At 51.3% G+C, this 25,746-nt stretch overlaps 1 protein-coding gene across 1 annotated transcript in view; it reads left to right on the top strand.

Moving 5' to 3' along the window:
• Positions 1-25,746, top strand: part of Sdk1 (sidekick cell adhesion molecule 1) — a 1,082,085-nt gene that overhangs the window by 914,690 nt on the left and 141,649 nt on the right. The window contains exons 24-27 of the mRNA XM_045142963.1: positions 2,324-2,474; positions 3,052-3,289; positions 21,370-21,485; positions 24,442-24,631. Coding sequence (XP_044998898.1) covers positions 2,324-2,474; positions 3,052-3,289; positions 21,370-21,485; positions 24,442-24,631 — 695 coding nt within the window. The remainder of the gene's footprint in view (positions 1-2,323; positions 2,475-3,051; positions 3,290-21,369; positions 21,486-24,441; positions 24,632-25,746) is intronic.

The raw sequence follows: 25,746 nt of genomic DNA on the forward strand, positions 1-25,746 counted from the left end.
TAGATGAGGGGCTGGAGTGTTTAAAATGCTTGCTTGCAAAACCTGCCGACCTGGATTCAATTCCCCACATAAAGCCAGTTGCAATAAGTAGTACATGTGTCTGGAGTTCATTTGCAGTAGCTAGAGGCTCTAGTGCACCCATATTCTCTCGCTCTCCTCACAAATAAATAGCTTTTTTTTGAACCAAAAGGTAGGTGACATTTCTGAGGATGACATCCAAGGTTGTCCTCTGGCCTCTCCAGACACAAATACACATGCATGTGCACGTGCACTCAGCATGATATGCAAACACCTATAAATAAAAGATCCACAGTTGAGTATCACTGGAAGGAAAAGTAGTTGGATGGTAGATTAGATATGTTTACAGCACCTTGTAGGGTGGGTTTCTGGTTATAGTAGCAAAATAACCGAGAACCACGGGCTTCGGGGGCACAGTGCTGTTCTTCACAGAGTGCTCGACCTCTTGGGGCTCTTAGCGGAACAGATGTCCTAGGCACCCCCGTCTGCTCCCCTCCCAGTGCCTGGAGCTGCTAGTCTAACTAATCAAGTGTTTAACTTGTCATTTAACTGTTCGCTTTTTGATCCCAAAGCTTGCCTGGGCCTTCACAAAGGGTAGCGCGATCACGAGCCATTAGTGATGTGGTCAGTTCCCGTAAGATCAGCAAGAGAGATGAAATTTCCAGTTACCACCAGATGTTGAGTTTGATAGTGTCTTTGTTCTGCCAGGATAGATACATTCCAGGTGATTGGGGAATGAAGGAATAAGAATGACTAATAAAGGGAGTGAAAGGTGAAATTATGTCTTCATGAAGAACATTTTTTGGTACATTATCAAAGTTAGAGTTTTAAAAAAATCTAATGAGAGGGATGCCTTGGCGTCTATTCACTGTAATATCCTTCCTGAGCTTGGAGCAGATGAATCAAGATACAATGCATTCATTTCTAGAGAAAAACACAAAGCTTACAAAAGAGCTTCTGAGACTCAAAACTGGCCATGTCGAATTACATGGTAATGTGTAATTACTCCAGAAATCAGGGGCCATGACTAGAAATGAGTATATGTGTATTTAAATTCATATGAGTATTTAAATTCATGTAAATTTAGGGAACTCCTGTACTAGGAGTACATGTCCTCCTTAGGGTCTTTATTGTATGCAAATTCAGATCAAATAATTATAGATAAAGAAGACATAGCCAGACATGATAGTACTTCTGAGCTCCTGGCAGGGGGCTGCTGAGGTAGACAAATCACAAGATCAAGGTGAGCCTGGGGAACTTAGTGAGGGCCTATTTAAAAATAAAAAGACAAGAGTGCTGGAGATGTAACTAAGCAGTCAACTGTCTGCCTAGAATCCCCCAGTAAAGGGCTGGGGGCGTGGCTCAGTGGTAGAGCTCCTGCCTAGAATCCCCCAGTAAAGGGCTGGGGGCGTGGCTCAGTGGTAGAGCTCCTGCCTGGAATTCCCCAATGAGGGGCTGGGGGTGTGGCTCAGTGGTAGAGCTCCTGCCTAGAATCCCCCAGTGAGGGGCTGGGGTGTGGCTCAGTGGTAAAGCTCCTGCCTAGAATCCCCCAGTAAGGGGCTGTGGGTGTGGCTCAGTGGTAGAGCTCCTGCCTAGAATCTCCCAGTGAGGGGCTGGGAGTGTTGCTCAGTGGTAGAGCCCCTGCCTAGAATTCCCCAGTGAGGTGCTGAAGCATGGCTCAGTGGTAAAACATCTGTCTAGCATGGATCAAGGCCTTGGTCTCAATCCCCAGTACTGAAGAAAAATAAATCAATCAATAAAAGGCACAGAACCAAAAGGATTTTCCAGACCTTACAGGGCCCATAACTATGCTTCACTCTATAGGTTAAACAAGTAGAGTCTTGATTGACAGAAGGCTCACTACATTTTGCATTGTGTCATCATCAGCGTGAGTTCAGGCCATTGCCCTCCTGCTGAACTTCACACTGCTTGGGGTACAGTGATTCCCTTGTTCATTCAGAGGACACTGGCCTTCCAAAACTGCCTTTAGCGGTGATATTACACCTTAATCCCAAGTGTTAACCTAGACTTGCATCAGCCAGTAGCAACTGATGAGTTAAATTTCTTTCCATTTCTCCATCCACTCCTGCTTCACTTGGGAGTTTTACCTCTGTGGGTTTCAAGAGACCCTTCTTTGAAGGCCTTTCAGGAAAAGGGGAAGTCTTATTCACCAAAACATGGAGGAGCAGGTGACCTTGAGGTGGCCTTGGTGGTTTCTGAACCCTCACCTGAGAGGCACTCGAATGTCCTGTTTGGCTTGACGCCTTTGCTCTAGAACACCGGTCATCAATGGTTTCCCCTCTAGATTTCGAATGGGACAAGTGAACATCGTGGGCCCGAGCCCCTTCAGCCAGTCCTCCCGGGTCATCCAGACCCTGCAGGCCCCGCCTGACGTGGCTCCCAGCAGCATCACGGTCCGAACGGCCAGCGAGACCAGCCTGAGGCTGCGCTGGGTGGTGAGTGGGGGGGGGGGGTGGCAGGGGAGGGTGTGGGCCGTGCCCTGAGGAGCCCGGGGGAATCAAGTTTACCTGTCCCTCAGTCATGCCTTTTCCTTGCCAAAGCTAATCCTATTGGTAAAGCACAAGTATCACATTGTGCAGTGAGTGTAGGATCTCAGGACAGCCCAGGGTTAGAGTTACTCCGTCTCTTGTGACAGCATAGGGCTCCCTTGTGAGGGAGGAACACACGTGGTGCTAAGTGCTGGACCTCGAAGTCCTTAAGCTCAGTCAACATGGATCCAATACTCAGGATTTGTAGGAAAACCAACCTAATGTTTAATCAGCTCATTTCTCCCACAAAACATTAAGCCAAAGTATGTTAAAGGAAATTATGTCCAGCCCAGAGTTGCTAAAAGAATTTTGTTGAATTAACAGAAGAAAAGTTTCAGGGAAAGTAGAATAGACTGTTCCAAGGATAGTCCCCTTAGAAAATGCTCTCCATAGACTTGGCCCCATAAGGCAGGCCCATACTTTGAGATCTTGAAAGGTGGTGGTATGAGTTGTCCGCTCACCCCAGCCTGTCCTTCATCCCCAGCCCCTGCCTGATTCTCAGTACAATGGGAACCCTGAGTCGGTGGGCTACAGGGTGAAGTACTGGCGCTCAGACCTGCCATCCTCAGTAATGGCCCAAGTTGTCAGTGACCGGCTGGAGAGGGAGCTGACCATCGAGGAGCTGGAGGAGTGGACGGAATACGAGTTGAGGATGCAGGCTTTCAACGCCATCGGCGCAGGGCCTTGGAGCGAGCTGGTGCGGGGCCGGACGCGGGAGTCAGGTGAGAAAAAATAGTTTTTGGTAGCCCTGAATCCCCACATTCCGAGATAATGGCATCTCATTGCATTAACCTGTTGTGTCTGAGTTCGCACACTTCCAACCCATTGCTTAGGTCAGCGTTGATGGAATTTAAGCAGAACTTCATTCAGACTTGTAGCCATTCATTTGAAGCTGGCGAATTCTAACAAAAGCTGCACTTACCTTGAGATTTTTAGTTATGGAATGATGTATTCCATCAACAATGAAAATGAGGGCTGCAGAGGTTGCTTAGTGGTTAGGGCACTTGCCTGTGAAGCCTAAGGACCCATTTTTGACTCTCCAGATCCCATGTAAGCCAGACGCAAAAGGTGGCACAAGCACTCAAGGCCACACATGCGCACAAGGGGGCGCACGTGTCTGGAGTTCAATTGCAGTGGCTGGAGGCCCTGGTGCTCAAATTCTCTCTCTCCCTTCCTCCCTCTCTCACATAAAAATAATTACAAAAAAATGTAAATGAAAGCCCAGAGACATGAATTTCTGGACTGGGGAGATGGTTCTGTGGGTAAAGTTCTCACTGTGCAAACATGAGGACCTGAGTTCAGATCCCCAGAACCCGTGTAAAAGCCCGGCACGATGGCACACACCTATAGTTCTAGCATTGGGAAGATAATGACAGGAGGATTCCTCAAGACTTGCTAGCTGGCTAGTCTAGCTAGATCGACGAATCCTAGGTTCAAGAAGAAAGACCCTGTCTCAAAAGAATTTAAAACAAACAAAGAAAAAAAAAAAAAACAAGGAAGATGGGTTGAGGTAGATAGACACCTGGCATCAACCTCTGAATTCATATTCACCTTCACACGCCCACATACACACCCAAGAAACCCCGTCCATCTCCTATGAGAAGCCCTTAATACATAAGGGGTTCAGGCTCAGCTCTTCAGGAGTGAATACAGACAGTACGCTCAGAAGTGTAGCTGCAGCAACAAAACAGGATCCCCGAAAGGTACAGCACCACCAAAGTTCATTTCTCACGCTCCCTCGGAGATGGTCACTCCCATGTGGTGGAGGGCTCTTCTCCATGAGGCAACTCAGGGGCCAGCGCTGCTGTCCTATGGGGCTGATCACATCCTGCTCCCAGGCCCAGAGTGGCAAGAGAGAGCAAAGACAGCCCACCTCCCTCTGACCTCTGTCCAGAACTGGCCCCATTACTGGGACTAGACACCCCCTTGTGCTTTGTCATGGGGCACTGCTAATTTCCAGTAAAAAGCACAGTGGTTTTGGTCAGCACTGAGGGGCCTCTGCTGCTTATGCTGATCATGACTATCATGTCACCTGACATCTTGGGCTTTATGGATGGACTTGGGCCAGTGTCAGGTTTGGGGTGGACTCCCCAACCCCATCAGTTTGTAGAATCGCCATGGACAGAGTCCAACACACACCCTGCCCAGGCGTGCCTTCCATCTGGCCTGTGCTCCTGAGTTTCATCCCTGAGAAGAAGCAACTGGCTATTTCCTCCCCCATCTTCCCTGACAAGTTTCACAGTCTGGACATGATGTGTGGGAGGGACTGTTAATTCTAGACTGACTGAGACTATCAGAAGTAGCATTGGGGACATAGGGAGATGGCTTGTTTGATAAAACACCTCCATACAAGCGTGAGACCTTGAGTTTGAATCCTCAGAACCCATATAAAGCCAGATGTGGTGTCATGAGCTTCTGTAATCGCAGTGCTCCCACAGCAAGATGGAAGGAGAGATGGGAGCTACCCCAGAAGCTCATGGGCCAACTAGCTTGGCATATGCAGCAAAAGGTAATAAAAGAGACCCGGCCCCAAATGAGGTGGAAGATAAGGGCCAGTACCCAGCTGGGCACTGCCAGGCACAGGCTGGAGCCTTCAGGAGAGGGGCCTGAGCTGCCAGGCACCACTAAGGAGCCCCGGGCTACAGGAGGCCACTTCTTCTCCAAGCCTGGCACACCTGAATTTAGGCTCTGCCCATAGTCCTGTGACCTTTGGCCAGTTGCCTAGGAAACTCCTTATTAGCTGGCACCTTCACACAGCCCATCCTCCTGAGACCCTAGATCACATGCCCCTCCCCCGCCATTGCCTACGTGCTGGAATGAATGCCCCCATATGCTAATTAGGCATCAGAAATGAAGCTGGTACGCCCAATCCCCTTGGGACCCTTCCCCCTGCCCTCAGAGGCTTATAAACCCATTTCACTGACAATAAACCGGGAGAGCTGTTCACACCGAAACTCCTCCCGAAAGTCTCTTACCTTTGCGCGCTCACCTGCCCTGGTTGCCTGGGTGCCTTCGGGGGGACCTCGGCCGGGCCCTGGAGGACACAGACCCCTGACCTCCACCTGTGCGCTGTGGCATGTGCGTGCCCACACCACTGACACACAAATAGCACTGGGGATTTTATTTGTGCTCTTTGATCTGTGTGTGTGTTCAGGTGAACATGCTTGTGCAAGTACACGTGTGTGTGCATGCGCACATGCATGCGGAGGCCAGAAGACAACCTTGGACTGTCCACTTTTCTCGAGACAGGATCTGTTACTGACCCGGAGCTCATCCACTGGGCTAGGCTGGCTGGTCAGTGAGTGCAAGGCCCCGTCGCCACCATCATCCCGTAGTAGGCTTACCTGCTTATGCCACCAAACCTGGCTCTTTTTTTCTTTTTCTTTTCTTTTTTCTTTTTTTTTTTTTTTTTGAGGTAGGGTCTTGCTCTAGTCCAGGCTGACCTGGAATTCACTATGTAGTCTCAGGGTGGCCTCGAACTCATGGCATTCCTCCTACCTCTGCCACCCGAGTGCTAGGCTTAAAGGCGTGCGCCACCACGCCCGGCCCTACCTGGAATTTTAACATGGGAACCGGGGATCAAACTCAGGTGGTGTTGGCAAGGCAAGCACTTTACCGACTAAGCTGTATCCCCAGTCCGATTTTTTTTTTTTTTTTTTTAGTTTCCTTAGGTTTATAGTGGTGGTTTTGATTTTGCTTTGTTAATTTATTTGTGTGGGGGAGGGTTCCTTGTCACTGCAAATGAAATACCAGGCACTTGCACCCCTTTTTGTTGTGTGTGTGGCTGAGGAATTGAACCCAAGAGAGCGGGCTTTGCAAGCGAGGACTTTTAACTTCTGAGCCATCTCCACAGCCTCTATTGTGTATGTGTGTGTGTGCGTGTGTGTGTGTGTGTTGAGACAGAGTCTCACTCTGTATCCCAAGTTGGTCTCAAACTCCTGGCAGTCCTCCTGCTGTGCTGAGATTAGAGGCATATACCACCAGGCCAGTCTTATTTTGAAATAAATTCTGACTTGGTCCTCAGCCAAGATGAAGGAGAACTGTGACAGGTCAAGGCATAGGACTAACTCACAAGTCATACATGAGGCCTAGACCCTCCCACACCTCACCCAGGAAGTTCTCAGTGGGTTTTGCTTGCTGGTTCCAAAGGCTATTGTCCATGCGTGTCCTTTCCTTCTCTTTGGTGACTTTGGGATGAACCCCACTCCAGCTCTCTTTCTTTAAGTGTCAGAGACCTGTGTTTCCTGGCCCATTGTGAGGCTCCTGAGGGACCCTTCTGAGGTCACCCTTGAGAGTGGAGAGGAACATGAAGCATGGTGAGAGGGAAGCCCACCAAAAAAACGGTTTCTGATCCAAGGCCTCTCTCCCTTAGACCTTCTCCACGTCTGCCCGAATGCAAACACACCACAGGAAGAAAGTCTCCCCTGGCAGTGGGAGATAGTTTAGGCAGTAAAATTAATTAATTAAATTTTAAAGCATTGAAGCTGCCTTAGGAGATAAAGTAAGAACTTGGAGTGACTTTGATGGAATATACTTAGGAGGACAAGCTGGAAGGTCAAGTGTGCATTGGGACCTTGAAGTGAACTCTGGATAGTTGGGCTGGGAGAGGGCAGGTAGAGAGTGTGGCTGGAGGTGGCTGTGGCTGAGGGAGGGCAGAGGCTGCGGCTGAGGGAGGACAGAGGCTGCGGCTGAGGGAGGACAGAGGCTGCGGCTGAGGGAGGACAGAGGCTGTGGCTGAGGGAGGACAGAGGCCGTGGCTGAGGGAGGGCAGAGGCTGTGGCTGAGGGAGGACAGAGGCTGCGGCTGAGGGAGGACAGAGGCTGTGGCTGAGGGAGGGCAGAGCCTACGGCTGAGGGAGGACAGAGGCTGTGGCTGAGGGAGGACAGAGGCTGTGGCTGAGGGAGGCAGAGGCTGCGGCTGAGGGAGGACAGAGGCTGTGGCTGAGGGAGGACAGAGGCTGCGGCTGAGGGAGGACAGAGGCTGTGGCTGAGGGAGGACAGAGGCTGTGGCTGAGGGAGGACAGAGGCTGCGGCTGAGGGAGGACAGAGGCTGTGGCTGAGGGAGGACAGAGGCTGTGGCTGAGGGAGGACAGAGGCCGTGGCTGAGGGAGGACAGAGGCCGTGGCTGAGGGAGGACAGAGGCTGTGGCTGAGGGAGGACAGAGGCCGTGGCTGAGGGAGGACAGAGGCTGTGGCTGAGGGAGGACAGAGGCCGTGGCTGAGGGAGGACAGAGGCCGTGGCTGAGGGAGGACAGAGGCCGTGGCTGAGGGAGGGCAGAGGCTGTGGCTGAGGGAGGGCAGAGGCCGTGGCTGAGGGAGGACAGAGGCTGTGGCTGAGGGAGGGCAGAGGCTGTGGCTGAGGGAGGGCAGAGCCTACGGCTGAGGGAGGACAGAGGCTGTGGCTGAGGGAGGACAGAGGCTGTGGCTGAGGGAGGCAGAGGCTGCGGCTGAGGGAGGACAGAGGCCGTGGCTGAGGGAGGACAGAGGCTGTGGCTGAGGGAGGGCAGAGGCTGTGGCTGAGGGAGGACAGAGGCTGCGGCTGAGGGAGGACAGAGGCCGTGGCTGAGGGAGGGCAGACGCCGTGGCTGAGGGAGGACAGAGGCTGTGGCTGAGGGAGGGCAGAGGCTGTGGCTGAGGGAGGACAGAGGCTGTGGCTGAGGGAGGGCAGAGCCTACGGCTGAGGGAGGACAGAGGCTGTGGCTGAGGGAGGACAGAGGCTGTGGCTGAGGGAGGCAGAGGCTGCGGCTGAGGGAGGACAGAGGCTGTGGCTGAGGGAGGACAGAGCCTACGGCTGAGGGAGGACAGAGGCTGTGGCTGAGGGAGGACAGAAGCTGTGGCTGAGGGAGGACAGAGGCTGTGGCTGAGGGAGGACAGAGGCCATGGCTGAGGGAGGACAGAGGCCGTGGCTGAGGGAGGACAGAGGCCGTGGCTGAGGGAGGACAGAGGCTGTGGCTGAGGGAGGACAGAGGCTGTGGCTGAGGGAGGACAGAGGCCGCGGCTGAGGGAGGACAGAGGCCGTGGCTGAGGGAGGACAGAGGCCGTGGCTGAGGGAGGGCAGAGGCTGTGGCTGAGGGAGGACAGAGGCTGCGGCTGAGGGAGGACAGAGGCCGTGGCTGAGGGAGGGCAGACGCCGTGGCTGAGGGAGGACAGAGGCTGTGGCTGAGGGAGGACAGAGGCTGTGGCTGAGGGAGGACAGAGGCTGTGGCTGAGGGAGGACAGAGGCTGTGGCTGAGGGAGGCAGAGGCTGCGGCTGAGGGAGGACAGAGGCTGTGGCTGAGGGAGGGCAGAGCCTACGGCTGCGGGAGGACAGAGGCTGTGGCTGAGGGAGGACAGAGGCCGTGGCTGAGGGAGGCAGAGGCTGTGGCTGAGGGAGGACAGAGGCTGTGGCTGAGGGAGGACAGAGGCCGTGGCTGAGGGAGGACAGAGGCCGTGGCTGAGGGAGGGCAGAGGCCGTGGCTGAGGGAGGGCAGAGGCCGTGGCTGAGGGAGGGCAGAGGCCGTGGCTGAGGGAGGGCAGAGGCCGTGGCTGAGGGAGGGCAGAGGCCGTGGCTGAGGGAGGACAGAGGCCGTGGCTGAGGGAGGACAGAGGCTGCGGCTGAGGGAGGACAGAGGCTGTGGCTGAGGGAGGACAGAGGCTGTGGCTGAGGGAGGACAGAGGCTGTGGCTGAGGGAGGCAGAGGCTGCGGCTGAGGGAGGACAGAGGCTGTGGCTGAGGGAGGACAGAGCCTACGGCTGAGGGAGGACAGAGGCTGTGGCTGAGGGAGGACAGAGGCCGTGGCTGAGGGAGGACAGAGGCCGTGGCTGAGGGAGGACAGAGGCTGTGGCTGAGGGAGGACAGAGGCCGTGGCTGAGGGAGGACAGAGGCCGTGGCTGAGGGAGGGCAGAGGCCGTGGCTGAGGGAGGGCAGAGGCCGTGGCTGAGGGAGGGCAGAGGCCGTGGCTGAGGGAGGACAGAGGCCGTGGCTGAGGGAGGACAGAGGCTGCGGCTGAGGGAGGACAGAGGCTGTGGCTGAGGGAGGACAGAGGCTGTGGCTGAGGGAGGACAGAGGCCGTGGCTGAGGGAGGGCAGAGGCCGTGGCTGAGGGAGGGCAGAGGCCGTGGCTGAGGGAGGGCAGAGGCCGTGGCTGAGGGAGGACAGAGGCCGTGGCTGAGGGAGGACAGAGGCTGCGGCTGAGGGAGGACAGAGGCTGTGGCTGAGGGAGGACAGAGGCTGTGGCTGAGGGAGGACAGAGGCTGTGGCTGAGGGAGGCAGAGGCTGCGGCTGAGGGAGGACAGAGGCTGTGGCTGAGGGAGGACAGAGCCTCCGGCTGAGGGAGGACAGAGGCTGTGGCTGAGGGAGGACAGAGGCCGTGGCTGAGGGAGGACAGAGGCCGTGGCTGAGGGAGGACAGAGGCTGTGGCTGAGGGAGGACAGAGGCCGTGGCTGAGGGAGGACAGAGGCCGTGGCTGAGGGAGGGCAGAGGCCGTGGCTGAGGGAGGGCAGAGGCCGTGGCTGAGGGAGGGCAGAGGCCGTGGCTGAGGGAGGACAGAGGCCGTGGCTGAGGGAGGACAGAGGCTGCGGCTGAGGGAGGACAGAGGCTGTGGCTGAGGGAGGACAGAGGCTGTGGCTGAGGGAGGACAGAGGCTGTGGCTGAGGGAGGCAGAGGCTGCGGCTGAGGGAGGACAGAGGCTGTGGCTGAGGGAGGACAGAGCCTACGGCTGAGGGAGGACAGAGGCTGTGGCTGAGGGAGGACAGAGGCCGTGGCTGAGGGAGGACAGAGGCCGTGGCTGAGGGAGGACAGAGGCTGTGGCTGAGGGAGGACAGAGGCCGTGGCTGAGGGAGGACAGAGGCCATGGCTGAGGGAGGGCAGAGGCCGTGGCTGAGGGAGGGCAGAGGCCGTGGCTGAGGGAGGGCAGAGGCCGTGGCTGAGGGAGGACAGAGGCCGTGGCTGAGGGAGGACAGAGGCTGCGGCTGAGGGAGGACAGAGGCTGTGGCTGAGGGAGGACAGAGGCTGTGGCTGAGGGAGGACAGAGGCTGTGGCTGAGGGAGGCAGAGGCTGCGGCTGAGGGAGGACAGAGGCTGTGGCTGAGGGAGGACAGAGCCTACGGCTGAGGGAGGACAGAGGCCGTGGCTGAGGGAGGACAGAGGCCGTGGCTGAGGGAGGACAGAGGCCGTGGCTGAGGGAGGACAGAGGCCGTGGCTGAGGGAGGGCAGAGGCCGTGGCTGAGGGAGGGCAGAGGCCGTGGCTGAGGGAGGGCAGAGGCCGTGGCTGAGGGAGGACAGAGGCCGTGGCTGAGGGAGGACAGAGGCCGCGGCTGAGGGAGGACAGAGGCTGTGGCTGAGGGAGGACAGAGGCTGTGGCTGAGGGAGGACAGAGGCTGTGGCTGAGGGAGGCAGAGGCTGCGGCTGAGGGAGGACAGAGGCTGTGGCTGAGGGAGGACAGAGCCTACGGCTGAGGGAGGACAGAGGCCGTGGCTGAGGGAGGACAGAGGCCGTGGCTGAGGGAGGACAGAGGCCGTGGCTGAGGGAGGACAGAGGCCGTGGCTGAGGGAGGACAGAGGCCGTGGCTGAGGGAGGGCAGAGGCCGTGGCTGAGGGAGGGCAGAGGCCGTGGCTGAGGGAGGGCAGAGGCCGTGGCTGAGGGAGGGCAGAGGCTGCGGCTGAGGGAGGACAGAGGCTGCGGCTGAGGGAGGACAGAGGCTGCGGCTGAGGGAGGACAGAGGCTGTGGCTGAGGGAGGACAGAGGCTGTGGCTTGAGGTGGCTCTGGAGGCAAATAACAAAGGTAAGGAGAGAGGAAGAGATAGATGGCTGGATGCCCATGATTTCACTTGCCTACCTAAACTCTGAAGAGGGACAAAGAAACCCCAGAGGATGGTGCCAAGGAATCATAAGGCCTGTGAGGAAGATGGACGTGAAGAGCGGGGTCATTTTTTAAGAGGAAAATTTCTGACCCCTCTGCAACCTCCACAGTTATTTTACCCAGCACCAGCCAAGAGCCCTGTGCTGGAATTGGCTGCAAGTGAACCAAAGTACCAACCCCTCAGCCTCGGGTAGTAGCCAGGAGGGATAGGCAGGCGGGCAGTGCATATGATGGCCCACAGCACTCTCAGGGTACCCCAGAATGCCTACAGAGACCGTTCCCTTATGTGTCTCCACGTGAGAGGTTTGAGAAACACAGGATCGTGCCGTCCTCTTTGCAGACTCCCGCCAAGGGCAGGCACCAGCTAGGGCCAGACTGAGCCTACCAGTGTTATATATGCTAAGGTTTCCAGGCTTCTCCCTGACTTCAGCCCACTCAGTCACAGACTTCAAGCCAAGACCCTCATGTAGCTCATAGTTTTATTTTCTTTTTTCCTCATTGTTTGTTGGATGTGGTGCCGCTCAGGAAGGTGGGAGAACCTGTAGGAGGTATAAAGTGTGTCACTGGGGAGCGGCCCTCGGGTGACAGCTAGGGTTCTTGTGCTGTTCCTCTCTCTCTCTCTCTCTGTATCTCTCTCTCTCCTTCCTCCCTGCTCCTGCCTTGCTTTCCCCACGCCCATGATGGGCTCAACTCTCTGAACTGTACACCAAATTAAACCCCTATCCTTCCAGAGCTTGTTTTCTGGTGTGGTATTTGGTCAGAAGGTAAGTGGGAGAATTCTTTGCTTAGGAACGAGAGTTATTGTCAGGGTCTCTCATAGCCCAGTTGGCCTTGAACTTGATATCCTCCTGCCTCAGCTCCCTGGGTGCTTGGATTATAGAGGTGTGCCACCATGCTGGCTTGGGAGAGGTGCTTTGTTCTGATTTGTGTTGCTTTGAGACAGGGTCTTGCCATCTCTGGCTAGCCTGGAACTCACCGTGTAGCCTAGGCTGGCCTCAATCTTGCAGCTCTCCTGCCTCCTAAGTGCTGAGTTTACATGTATCTTCCTCGGGGGAAACCTCTTAAACAGTAGCAGGAAAATATCCCAGTCTGGCTTCAAACCCACAATGTAGCAGAGGATGACCTTGAACTTCTGATCCACTACATCCAAGGGCTTTGAGCATGTGAGGCCAGTACTCTGCCAACTAAGCTGCACCTCCCACCCCAAGGAACATTCTCACTACAGTGTGTGAGCCCAACACCCTATCACTGAGCACCTTGAAGAGTTGCCATCACGGCGACCATATCACCTCTGAGGGTTTATAGGGTTGTTTGCCAGATCAAGATTATGTGAGAGAGAAAAGACACAGAATCACCGGAGCTCTGCTGGTAACTGTGATCACATGGGTTTTAAACCCTCTAGCGCCTTCCATACCTGACACTTTGTGACCAAGAGAGGAACTTGAGACATGTTAAGGGAAAGTTTTCAACCCAGTCATAGGCAGTCCCATAACGTCTTTCACTGAACAAACACATTTTGTACTATACCCAGCTAGAAAACCACAGATACTGTGTCAGTTACTTGTTGCTTTGAACAAATACCTGAGCTGAAGCAAGTTAAGGAAAAGGGTTTGATTTGCCTTACAGTTCCAGGGGGATGGAGTCCATCCTGGCGGGGAAGGCATGGTGGCAGGAGCATGAAGCCAGCTCATCACATTGCCCTCAGGAAGCAGAAGATAAACAGGAAGTGGTGCTGGGCTATAAACCTTCAAACATTGTCCCCCAGTCATCCACTTCCTCCAGCAAGGCTCCACCTCCCAAACGTTCCACAACCTTCCCAGAGTCACCAGCACTGATCAAACACATGAGCCTGCAGGGGACATTTTACATCCAAACATAGCAGATGCAATGTGTGTGTGTATATATATATGAAATGTTAAACTTATCAACAGGCTCAGAACAAAAGAAAGAAAATCTCCAATGTCAGAGTGGTCAGTGTTTTGCTGGTGCCTGGCTATGGATCTTCCCTCATTTTGGGGTTTGATTCCTATGAAAGGGCTGGAGGACTACCCTCAAATCCATGAAAGGTGGGAAGAGGAACTAAAGTCCTACAGGGAAGTGATTTTCTTTTCAAAGGGGATCAAAAACACCTGCCCACAGGGATCCACCTATGCTTTGGATAGTAAAGGGACAACCTCATGGCCTGTTTATCTCAGATTTGGGTTCTAATCTAAATGATGTTTGTGGTCTGGAAAAAGAGAAATTAATGTAGAACTTGATTATAGAAACAAAAAAGCAAAAGTAATATATTTTTATTTTTATATATTTTTATTCATTAGAGAGAGGGAGAAAGAATGGGCACACCAGGGCCTCCAGCCACTGCAAATGAATTCCAGATGTGTGTGTCACCTTATGAATCTGGCTTATGTGGGTCCTAGGGAAATTGAAACTGGGTCCTTAAGCTTTGCTAAGCCATCTCTCCAGCCCATAAGCAACAATTTTAAAGAAAATTAGATAAAATGGGCTTCATCAGAATGAAGACTTTTGTGCTTCAAGGAATATCAAGCAGAAGACAAACATTAAAAACCCAACTGTAAGAGAATATATTCAAGTACTGCCAAGGGGTTTGGATCTGAAATATGAACTGCCCCATTCACAGTGAGTAGGCATATGATCCAATTCATAGTCAGGCAAATGCCTAAACAGACATTTCTCCAGAGAGGATAGACAAATGGCTGATGGGCACACGAAAAGATGTTCAGTGCCATTATCCAATAAGAAAATGCATATGAGAACTGCCATGAGAGTCCCCTCCACCCCCACTGAAAAGGCTGAAATACTACACATGGGCACTAGCAAGTCCTGGTCATGATGTAGAGACATCAGAGCATTATGCATTGGAAATAGGTGGCATTCGTCAAAATACTAAACATGAACTTACCAGCTAGCACAACAAGTCTACTCCTAGGTATACACCCAAGAAAACTGAGCACCTACATCTACAAAACGAAAATCTGTGCAGGAATTTCCGTAACAGTGTTGTGTTAGTTCCTTTGCTTGTTGTTCTGACAAAAGTACTGAGCAAAGCAGCTTGAGGAAGGACGGGTTTATTTGGGCTTATGGTACCAGGGGTACAGTCCACCATGGTGGCAGTGAGGTGGTGGCAGCTGGTCACTCAGCGTCTATAGGCAGGAAGCAGAGGAAACAAATGTTGGTGCTGAGCTTTCTCCATTTTATTCAGTCCAGGACTCCACCCTATGGAACACTGCAACTCACAGGTAGGGTGGGACCTCCCACCGCCACTAACATAATGTAACAACTTCTCCATAAACGGCACTGGAGACTTGTTTCCATGGTGATTCTCAGGACTCACACTTCTTCAGCCTGATAAGTTTTTCAGCAATTTAGCAGCTACGTCTATACAGCTCTCCTTTCTCTTTCTCTTTTGAGTCCTATTAGAGGCACGTTAGATCCTGCCTCTTCTTTGTATTCTAGTTTCTGTCATGTTTTCAATCTTCATATCTTTGTGATGTGTTATGTATGGTGAGGACCCTGAAGAGTGTCCACACAGCCCATAGCATCTGCTTGCCCTGAAGGGAACATAAATTCTTCATGAAATGATAAATAATAAAGGATTATAATCTCCCCCAAAACACATTAAAACTAAAAAGACAAACAAAACATCATTCCAGGCCAGACCTTTTGGCATAGAAATGACTCCTCTTTGTATAGAGGGTATGACATCCAGCGATCCCAAATACGAATCAAGCACTTTTTATGATATATCACAATTGTCAAACACATAAGGAAATAATTTGCCATGAGCACACATGAACTGGTGTTTAAAAGTAAGAAAGACAGTCCTTATTACAATACATACAAATCTAAAAAAGACTGCATAAGGATGTTTGAAATAATTAAGATTAGGAAGTAAACCTTAAGATCTATTTTAAAAGCAGGTTTTTTTTTTTTTTCAAAAAGAATCAAATAAGACATTGGGTTCAAAAAAGAAGCTGTGGTTGATATAAAAAAGCAATTTAGATACTGTCAAAGAGATAATTACCAAACTGGAAAGTTATATTTGAGTCAGGAACAGGAAATACACCCCAAAGATGTAAAGATTGAAAATATGATAGAGATTAGAACACAAATAATTGAAGGAGGATCTAACATGCCTCTAATAGAATGAGAGAGAGGAGATCTATATAGATACAGCTGTTAAATTGGTCAAAAATGTTATTTATCTGGCTGAAGAAGCATGATTCCTGAAGCAGAATGGTTAAAAATGGATTGTGGTTCCACTGCAAAAGTACCAGTGCAGAAAAGTAGAAGACGGTTGGAACCAAAGTCATATAGCCTCTGAGGGTAGTTGCAGGAGTTTGAAGCAAGTTCTCAGCAGCATGGAGGTTAACAGGGTAGTGTCCTTGCAGGAGCTGAGAAAGTACCTGTCATGTTTGTCACCCAGCTAAACTGCCTTCAAGAATGTCACTCAGAAAACAGCAATATATAAACATGAAAAATATGCCATAAGAAGTGCAAACATTGTTTTGGTAACTTTTCAGAGAACGGTCTTTGCAAACAAAGCTGACTTACAAAACTGCTGACCTGGGTCTGTATTTTTTTTTTTTTTTGGCACAAACTTTCCCAGCTGTTGGAACCCTATTTCTATAGTAGTCAAGGGAACGTAGGAGGCAATGCTTCATGTGAAAATTCAGCCCAGATGTTTGACTCCTGGCTTCATTTTCTGCCGACATCCTTGAGTCAGGTCTTCCACAATAATTCTGGAGGGCTTCTTCAGCAGTTCTGTTTAATTTGTGGGAACTGCTACATGTCAGTGAATACTGATTTTGCACTAAGGGAAGTGTAGTGACTGGTATACAGGTGGGCAGCTCACAATGAGTGAACTGAGTGTTGTGCTCATGGGTCACTTGTCAGAAAAGTTTCTGATCCAGTGTGACAATGGACCTTGCAAACAAAGCTTCGCTGGTCCTTCCTCTGTCTTTCCTGCTATTTGCGGGTTACAGCTTATAGACAATTACCTTTGTACCTTAATTAAGCTTTAGTTAAACAAGACATTTTTTAAATTTATTTTTGTTTATTTTTATTTATTTATTTGAGAGCGACAGAGAGACAGAGAGAGAGAGAGAGAGAGAGAGAGAGAGAGAGAGAGAGAGAGAGAACAGGCATGCCAGGGCTTCCAGCCACTGCAAACGAACTCCAGATGCATGTGCCCCCTTGTGCATCTGGCTAATGTGGGTCCTGGGGAATCAAGCCTCAAACCAGGGTCCTTAGGCTTCACAGGCAAGTGCTTAACTGCTAAGCCATATCTCTAGCCCCTAAACTGTCAGACACTCACCACTCTGGGAAGCATTTTGCTTCACAAATTGAATAATCTGGTTAATGGCCTTCATTTGATTGAAATTTCAGATATTGGTGAGGCTGGGTCTTCAGGGGCCCCTCTGTGTTGAGATTCCCTCCAGAAGTTGCCCCACTGCATACACACACCCACATGCAGGCACACAGGCACACACCCGGCGGGGGGGGGGGGTGGGCACTCCAGTGCCGGTGGGCTGGTAAGACTTCAGCTCCTCCACCTTCTGAAAGATGATCTCAGAACCTCCTTCCATGGAAACAGCCTCTCTCTGGCTAGCATACGCTTCCCAGTTGTTGTTTGACTTCTTACCTTTCCTGTCTGCTAATACCTAACCCTTAACCTCCCCGGTACAGACAGCTCGCCAACCAGGCCTTGCTTAGCACGCTGAAGTAGAGAGCAGTCACAGGCAGTATGCCCAACGGGCTGCAGATAGAAAAGAACACCGCAAAGCACGCCTAACGCACTGCCCAGTTCTGAAGCGTCCTCTCACGAGTTCTGTGACATCGTATACGATATATCATGATATATTATAAAGATAAATGAGGTGTTAAAAAGCAAGCGGGCCCCCATGGTGAGCGGCAGTGCGTGGTGTCGTAAAAAATCCCACAGGAGAAAAATGGGTAGAAAAGGAGAAAATAAATATTGTAAATGACTTTGTTTTTGATGAAAGGGGGATGTCTGCAAAACATCTCAAAACTTAAGATTGATTGGGAAAGAAGTGAAATTCACCTCAAAGCAGATGATAGGTAATATTTTTCTTCTTCGCATCTTAAAAACATTCCTCATAACCAAAAGGCAAGTTTGGTCCCAGTGGAATTTGAATGAGCTGAAATTTTAATCCAGAAGTCTGCTATGTCCTTTTAACAGCCCCAGCAAGCTCTCTTCTTGTGGGAAGCTGTCAGGCCAAAGCCCCGGGCTCGAGGCGCTAAGTCACCAGGTTGCTTTGCCTCTTTTCTTTGGGCACCGGGCTGGCCCTCCAGTGAACAAGAGCACACAAGACCACATCTTAGGGAATCAGCCATGCCTCATGGGTCTGCAGTGAGAATTGGGCACTTACAGTTGCAAGGATTGTCCCCACAGGAGACAGTTATGGAGAAGTGGACCGGTTGGGTTGCTATGACGATGGCTTCTCTTTTGACACACAGGGATGAAGTTTCTGGAACGCAACACATTAATGCTGTGGGGATACAGCAAATTTGGATGTTCTCATCTTATTTTAAATGCAGTTGGAACATGAAGCCTGATAAATGACAGGTTTCCATTTCTTTTCATTCATGGTTGATTCAAGGTGCTGGTTTATTTATTACTTTTCCTTCTAATAAAATAAGCACTCGTGTAAGCCTTTTCCCAGTAGTTAGAGACTTGAGTCTGAGTCCTGTGGGGAAGGGGGACTGCTGAGATTTCCATATGCGCGTCTCCCGAAACAACCATTTGTATCAGGGTCACATGGTGATGTGGCAGAAGGACGGGGACTTAGAGAGGGCGAAATCACAGTCAACATGGAAGGGGAGGTGATGGCAACTGGAAGACTGGAAACATTTGCAATGCTGGGAATATGCAAGCATAACTTCATACACACGCACACACGCGTGCACACACACACACATACATGAGGAGGTGCTAGCCACACACTTTTCTGTGTCTCTTTTCAAGCTCACTAGCCACTCCCGTTCTCCAGAGCTCCTCTGTCTTAATAAGCACTCTCTGTTCCTATCACCTTACTATGTGTCTCTGGTGAAAGAATTGTCCTAGGACATGAGAATCTAGAAAGTTCAGTAGGAAACAGGAATCATTCAGTCTGTGCTGATAACAGTAAAGTAATAGAAATGGCACAATTTATTAAGTAGAGCAAGGCACTCCCGGCTAGCGAGCTAGAAACAGGCACATTCAAAAGCACTTGAGTCTCATGACTTAGCGTCACTTGCACAGCAGCTGCCTGTCCCTCAGGCGTATGTTGGGGGCTTTTCTTGGGCTTGTTTTGTTGTTACATGTAGACCAGGTAACAAAGGGTTGCCTGTCCTCTGCCAATTTCATTGTTCTTTCATGTCAATTTTGATGTTTCCCTCTCACTCTCTTTCCATATCCCCCTTCTCCTTCCAAAGATTCAAGTCCATAGTGGTGTTTGAGGCTCCCAGGGGCAGCACTGTGAGGGCCACAGCTGGACAGTGTCTACGGCAAGGCTCTGAATCTTTTGAGAACTGAGTGAAGTTACAAATGGTCCTTCCTGGGATGTGTGTGCTCACATAAATCCGTATTATTTCACGGGAGGATCAAACAGCTGAAGGAATGATTTTTCATTGACATGTCTGGGAACAAAGGTCAGCTGCTCAGTGGGCTGACTGGCAGCTACCATCTTCCCAAGTATAACGACAGTCACTTTGCTTTATCCTAGCAGGTGTGATGACATGGATTCCCGGCTTGTAGGCCTGCTCACTGACCCCCTCTGGCCACAGATCTGAGGTAGCATGGTCAGGGGTGCTACTTCACAAAGCTGGGAGGGAAGGGGTGACAGGCTACCGCTCGGGTGCCAGGACAGAAAACCAGCCTTTCCTAGGGCTCTTCTAGGACTGCTAACTTGACTTCTCCCTACTGAAAGATCCTTGTGGCTATAGAGAGGGACAAAGGCAGGTGCCACCCCTGATGCCAGACTCAGTGTCACCCCAATAGCTTGCCCTATTAGGCTATGGTTTTCTGGAAGCCCTTCCTTCCTTCCTCCCTCTCTCTCTCTCTCCCAGCTCTGTCTGTAGTTACTCCTAGTTGTGGAAGTAACCCAGTCAAACTTAACCAAATTTCTAGGACTTTTATAAAAACTAAAAATATGGATTGGCATATTAAACAACAAAAGTGTATTCTCTGGTAGTTTTAGAGATCAGAGCTTGGATCCAGGTGTCCAGGTCCCTGGGCCATCTGGGGAAATCTGTCTCAGACTCTCTCCAGCCTCCATTGGCTACTTGACTCATGCCAACATTTTTGTGATCTTCCTGTGGTCTCCTCCCTGCATCCCTAAAGTGACCTCAGAGCATGTTTGTCTCATCTTTGAGGTAGACCAGGGCACTCCACAGTCAGGTGTCCAAGGCCTGTCCTATGACTGTGAAGTGGGCTCCTCTTCCTCAGCTATGAAGGTCCTTGGGTGTGGTGTGACCTTTAGGCAAAAGTCCAGAGTTAACTCTGTGCTCTGCTCATGCATGGTCTTTAATAAACAGTGCCTCTTCCAAGTGGCCAGACACTCGCCCCAATTCATCCTTTCCTGTCTGAACAGCCTTTGAATATATATATATATTCACACATATACATACTTTATAAATATGTATATATAAAGTTCATGAAGCAATTGAGATTATGAAGACTTTAACCCATTTACCATTGTCTTTATTCAGTTTTATCTGAGTCCTGCCCCACATACCAAGAACACTTGTTCCCTAATAAAGTAAACAAATGACAGAGTGACTAAATGTAGGAAAATTGTCTTACAAGCACAGCAGGCAAAGATCCCGGATTGGCTTCAATAGGCCACCTCATTGCAAAAAAAAAAAAAAAATAGTCATTTAAATGGAACAGAATAGGAAAGTGGAGGCAGACAGATTGAAAGTTTGAAACTAGTCTCTGCTACATAGGGAGTTCCAGTCCAACTTGTGTATAGAACAAGACCCTTCTCACAAATGGACAAGAACGGGGCAGGGACGATGGCTCCGTTAGTACAGTGCTTCCCCCTCAAGCCTGAGGAGCTGAACTTGATCTTCAGGCACCCATGTAAAAATACCAGGCATGCTGGCAAGCTCCTGTCATCCCAGTGCTGGAGAGGCAGAGACAGGAGGATTCCTGGGCTCCTTGGCCAACCAGTCCAGCCTAATCGCTGAGCTCTTCAAGCCAGTGAGAGACCTAGTCTGAAAAAGAGGTGGATAGGTTTCTGAGGGTGACACCCAAGTTGTCCTCTGGCCTCCACATGCACATATACACATGCACATATACCCACGAGCACACCCACGTGCACCCTGCCCCCACAAATGTGCATACACACATGCGCAAAATTAACAACAACAACAACAAAGAAGCCCAGTGGATAGGGTAGAATTTGATTTTCTCGACCTTCTAGTCTTCTGCTCACACGCAGAAGGGCTGAATGAGTTCTGCCTCAGCACTATGGGAACTGACATTGATTAGGAATCTGAGGCACGGGCATGTGACAGGCCTCTCCTTTCCCTTTCCCTGTGGACAGCAAACATCACCCTGCATGTCCACTCTCTGTCTAGCTAACACAGAATGGCCCTGGTTAGCAGTATTGGTAAGCTCGAATCTGTCTGGAATTGAGGGCATCTTATTTGAAAGCAAAGCCAATAGATCTACAAGTTACCGTGGGGGAGATGGAGCATATTTTCTTGCTAGCCAGGCTCAGGTAAAATAGAGCTCTAAATACCCTGGACTTATAGAATTTGTTGCTGATATTAAAGAGATTTACATATCTGTTATACTCCTGCAGGTTTGATGTGAGCCACACAAAACCCTCAGAGCACATTGCTGTTTCAAGGACAGCCTGATTGTTTGGGTGAAATCGCACCTTTAGTCACTGAAAGCTTTAGACTCTGATGCGAAATCAATGTGACATGTTCTTTGCAGTTCCCTCAGCCGCCCCCGAAAACGTATCCGCCGAGGCTGTCAGCTCGACCCAGATTCTACTGACGTGGGCTTCAGTCCCAGAGCAGGACCAGAACGGTCTCATCTTAGGCTACAAGGTACACATTGCCTCAACCTTGCTCTGCTTGTGGGGGCGGGCAGGAGAGGACCACAGATCTGCTCCTCACATACCAGTTGTCTAAGCATAGTGGGATAACCACTTACCTGGTGCCAGTCCAGAAGCAACCAGAAGTGGGAATGACTGCTGAGCTCAGAGTCTGGTTCTGTCCACTCTGAACACGGTCCCCTGAGTCCTCAGTCATCACTGGACTTAGCTTCACCACTTGTCAAAAGGGAACAACCATAGCAACCGCTTTCCTGGGTTGGTGTGGAAAGTGAGGGGATGTGAGAAGGGCTCCTTGACTGTGCTGGCACGGACATGGTGGACAGATGTATGGGGGTCTGGACAGGTCTGTCCCTTGTTGTGGGTGGACCTGTGCCAGCTTCTCTGCTGCTTCCGGGGTCCCTGAAAACCTCAGGTTCTTTTCCCATCACTCAGCCAGAACCAGCACCATTTCCTGCCTCTGCCCCTCAGCTTTAGTCTCCCAAGCAGAAAAATGTGCTTCATTACATTAGGCCACCAAGACCACAATTCTTTCACTGAGCTTGAACAGTAGAGTGCTTACCTAGAACCCCCCAGTGAGGGGCTGGGGGCGTGGCTCAGCGATAGAGCTCCTGCCTAGAATCCCCCAGTGAGGGGCTGGGGCGTGGCTCAGTGATAGAGCTCCTGCCTAGAATCCCCCAGTGAGGGCCTAGGGTGTGGCTCAGTGATAGAGCTCCTGCCTAGAATCCCCCAGTGAGGGGCTGGGGCGTGGCTCAGCGATAGAGCTCCTGCCTAGAATCCCCCAGTGAGGGGCTGGGGCGTGGCTCAGCGATAGAGCTCCTGCCTAGAATCCCCCAGTGAGGGGATGGGGGCATGGCTCAGCGATAGAGCTCCTGCCCAGAATCCTCCGGTGAGGGGTTGGGGTGTGGCTCAGTGGTAGAGCTCCTGCCTAGAATCCCCCAGTGAGGGCCTGGGGTGTGGCTCAGTAGTAGAGCTCCTGTCTAGAATCCCCCAGTGAGAGGATGGGGGCGTGGCTCAGTGGTAGAGCTCCTGCCTAGAATCCCCCAGTGAGGGGCTGGGGGCATGGCTCAGCGATAGAGCTCCTGCCTAGAATCCCCCAGTGAGGGCCTAGGGTGTGGCTCAGTGGTAGAGCTCCTGCCTAGAATCCCCCAGTGAGGAGCTGGGGTGTGGCTCAGCGATAGAGCTCCTGCCTAGAATCCCCCAGTGAGAGGATGGGGGCATGGCTCAGCGATAGAGCTCCTGCCTAGAATCTCCCAGTGAGGGGCTGGGGTGTGGCTCAGTGGTAGAGCACTTGCCTAGAATCCCCCAGTGAGGGACTGGAGAATGTTGCTATGTCAGAGTGTTTGCCTTTGGTTTGCTCCCTAACACCATACACATGCATACATAATTATAACATGCATGCGTACACACACACACGTACACATATGCATACATATGTGCACACACATGCACACACACACACAGAAAATAAAACCACTTGCACTATGTGTTCCATGGATTTTGGACATTCCTCTTCCCTGTCTTTCAGTACTGTACATCAGGCTGACCTTGAACTCGAGACCGTCCTCCTGCCTCTGCCTCCCGTGTTGACGAGTCTGTGCGCTTTTGCTCAGCTATTTTTCTGTTCGCATTTAGACCCCTATCGCTTTCTCCCTCTGCCTGTTCTCATATGTCTTCTCCCTCCCACGGGGATTCTCACTGCCCCCCATCTGGATCCATGATCTGTGGCAGCCCCCTTGTTTCGTGACACTGTTTAACACAGACACAGGCATGACGCCGTGAGCCCCACGCTCCCCGGCAGGCCTGCTGAGGGGAGCCAACGAGCAAATCTCGAGACCACGCCCCTGGGTCCCGAGGAAAATCGGCTGCTGTGCTGTTAGTAGTCTCTTCCTTGATGACATTCATTTATGACCCGGTAGACTCCTGACCTTGGGGAGTCGCTCGGAGGGGGTGAGCTGGGAGGAGGACTTGGGAGCTGGCCGAGAAGAGGAGGCCTTGGAGGAGTGCTTGTCAGGATGGCCATGCCCGTGGCCGGGCAGGGTGAGCGCAGGTTCACGCGGAGAGAAGAGCAGCAGATATTTGGGGAGCAGGAACCCAGGGTCTGCGAAGCTGCAGGAACTTTGAGTACAAGCTCCTTTTGTAAGGAAGCAGATGGCCGGTCCGTGCTCACAACTGAGTCCTTGTTTGAGTGGAAGCATTTGGTATGGCTGCAGTGAGAGTTTCCCATCTTACCACCCACGCCCAGCTGGCTGATCCACCAGGCTGTAAACCGAGCTGCACCCTCAGCTACCCTCCTTGAACACGGTCCTTTGTTTCATCACCATCTTCCTCCCAAATGCCAGCAGGTAGAAACCAGACCCAAAAATCTTCAGCAGGGACTGGGGAGATGGCTCAGTCAGTGAAGTGCTTCCTAGTCAAACACGAGGACCTGAATTCAGATCCCAAGCACAGACCTGTCGTCCCAGCGCTGGGAGGCAGAGACCGGAGAATCTCCTGGGGACTCCAAGTTTAGAGACCCTGTCTCGGGAAATAAGGTGGAGGAGGGCTAGAGAGATGGCTCAGTGGTTAAGTGTGCTTCCTATACCAGCACGAGGGCCAGAGAGGGCCTGAAACTGCTGGAATTCAAATCTCCAGCTCTCACATCAACAGCTGTGTGTGGAAACAGAGACTGGAGGAACCGTTGGAGCCTCGCAAGCTCCAGGCAGGGAGTGATTGAGGAGAACTTGCGGTATAGACCTCTGGTCTGTACATGTGCACTCGTGTACACACGCACACACAGATTTTCTTAAAGAAAACCCTCAACACAGATGCCACTAGAAAAGAAAAGTAAAAGCAGGTGGTTGGTTGGTTGATCCCTGCCTAATGGCTGTGCACCAGCACCCTGTCCCAGGGCGATCCTTCCCTACGTACACCCCATCCTCACTGTCTGCATCTGTGTGCTGATACCACAGATCCTGTACCGGGCCAAGGACCTGGACCCCGAGCCCAGAAGCCACGTCGTGCGAGGGAACCACACGCAGTCCACACTGCTGGCCGGCCTGCGCAAGTTCGTGCTCTATGAGCTCCAGGTGCTGGCCTTCACGCGCATCGGGAACGGGGTGCCCAGCTCGCCTCTCATCCTGGAGCGCACCAAAGATGACGGTACGTGCAGGGCTGGCACTCTGGCTGCCCTTGCTACCTCCCAAGGCTCACTTTTCTAATCCAAATATTTGGGATTACAGTCATTTTAAATGTAATTTTTCAACGACTTTTTTTTTTTCCTCTCCTGTTCAGAGTAACAAAACAAAATTGTTTTTCAGTCAGTAAGCATTTACGTGGCCAATTTCAGCCTGGAATGGGTTTTTATAGAGTGATTATCAACCTCTGCAGAATCTCAATCCTAACTCTGCCGTGGGCAGGGCTGCTGGAACGGGGCAGGCTTGGCTGTGAAACGTTGAGCCATTCCCTGGGATGGAATTTACACAAATAGTTAAAGATCCACTCTGGGGCAGATGGCTCAGTGGATGGAATGCTTGCTGCTCAAGCATGAGGGCGTGAATTCAGATCCACAGAATCTGTGTAAAAGTCAGGTGTGGGTGGCACGTGTCTCTAATCTTAGTATAAGAGATGTGTGGAGGCAGGAGATCTCTAGGGCTCGCTGGTCAGCTAGTGTGGCTGAACTGGTGAGTGCTGGGTTTCATGTGAAATCCTGTCTCATAAAATAGACACTGACGGAGGATGGCAATGTGTGTGTGTGTGTGTATGCGCATATGTATGTGTGTATGTATGTATATGTGTGTGTGCGTATATATATATATATATATATATATATATATATATATATATATATATATATCACTTTAGACCTATGTGTCCGTCCCCATGGGACTGGCAGTTCTCACCATTTGCATTAGGAGAATTAATTATAAGTTCCTATATGGAAAGTGGCCCATGTGATGGAGCTCAGTGTCCCCAGGCCCGCGTTTCTAGATTGAGTCACAAGCTTGTCTTGCTGGCTTTGTTTTTACGAAAACCTAAATCACTGGTAAATATGTCTTTCCACGTTGCAGATGTCAAACACTTAAAGGTTAGCTCCTCTGCATTCATTACTAAACAGGCTGTAATGAGTATGTCACAGGGGACATACTGATCTCCCCTCTCCCGAACAGGAGTGTCAATAGGGTTATTGCAGACGTCTTGGGAATCAGAAGCCTTACTGAGCTCACCCCCACCCTGCGGAAGAAGACAGGTCTCCCTGGCTCATACGGCACATGGGT

The sequence above is a fragment of the Jaculus jaculus genome, chromosome 2 (assembly GCF_020740685.1).
Source record: "Jaculus jaculus isolate mJacJac1 chromosome 2, mJacJac1.mat.Y.cur, whole genome shotgun sequence".
Classification (NCBI taxonomy): Eukaryota; Metazoa; Chordata; class Mammalia; order Rodentia; family Dipodidae; genus Jaculus; species Jaculus jaculus.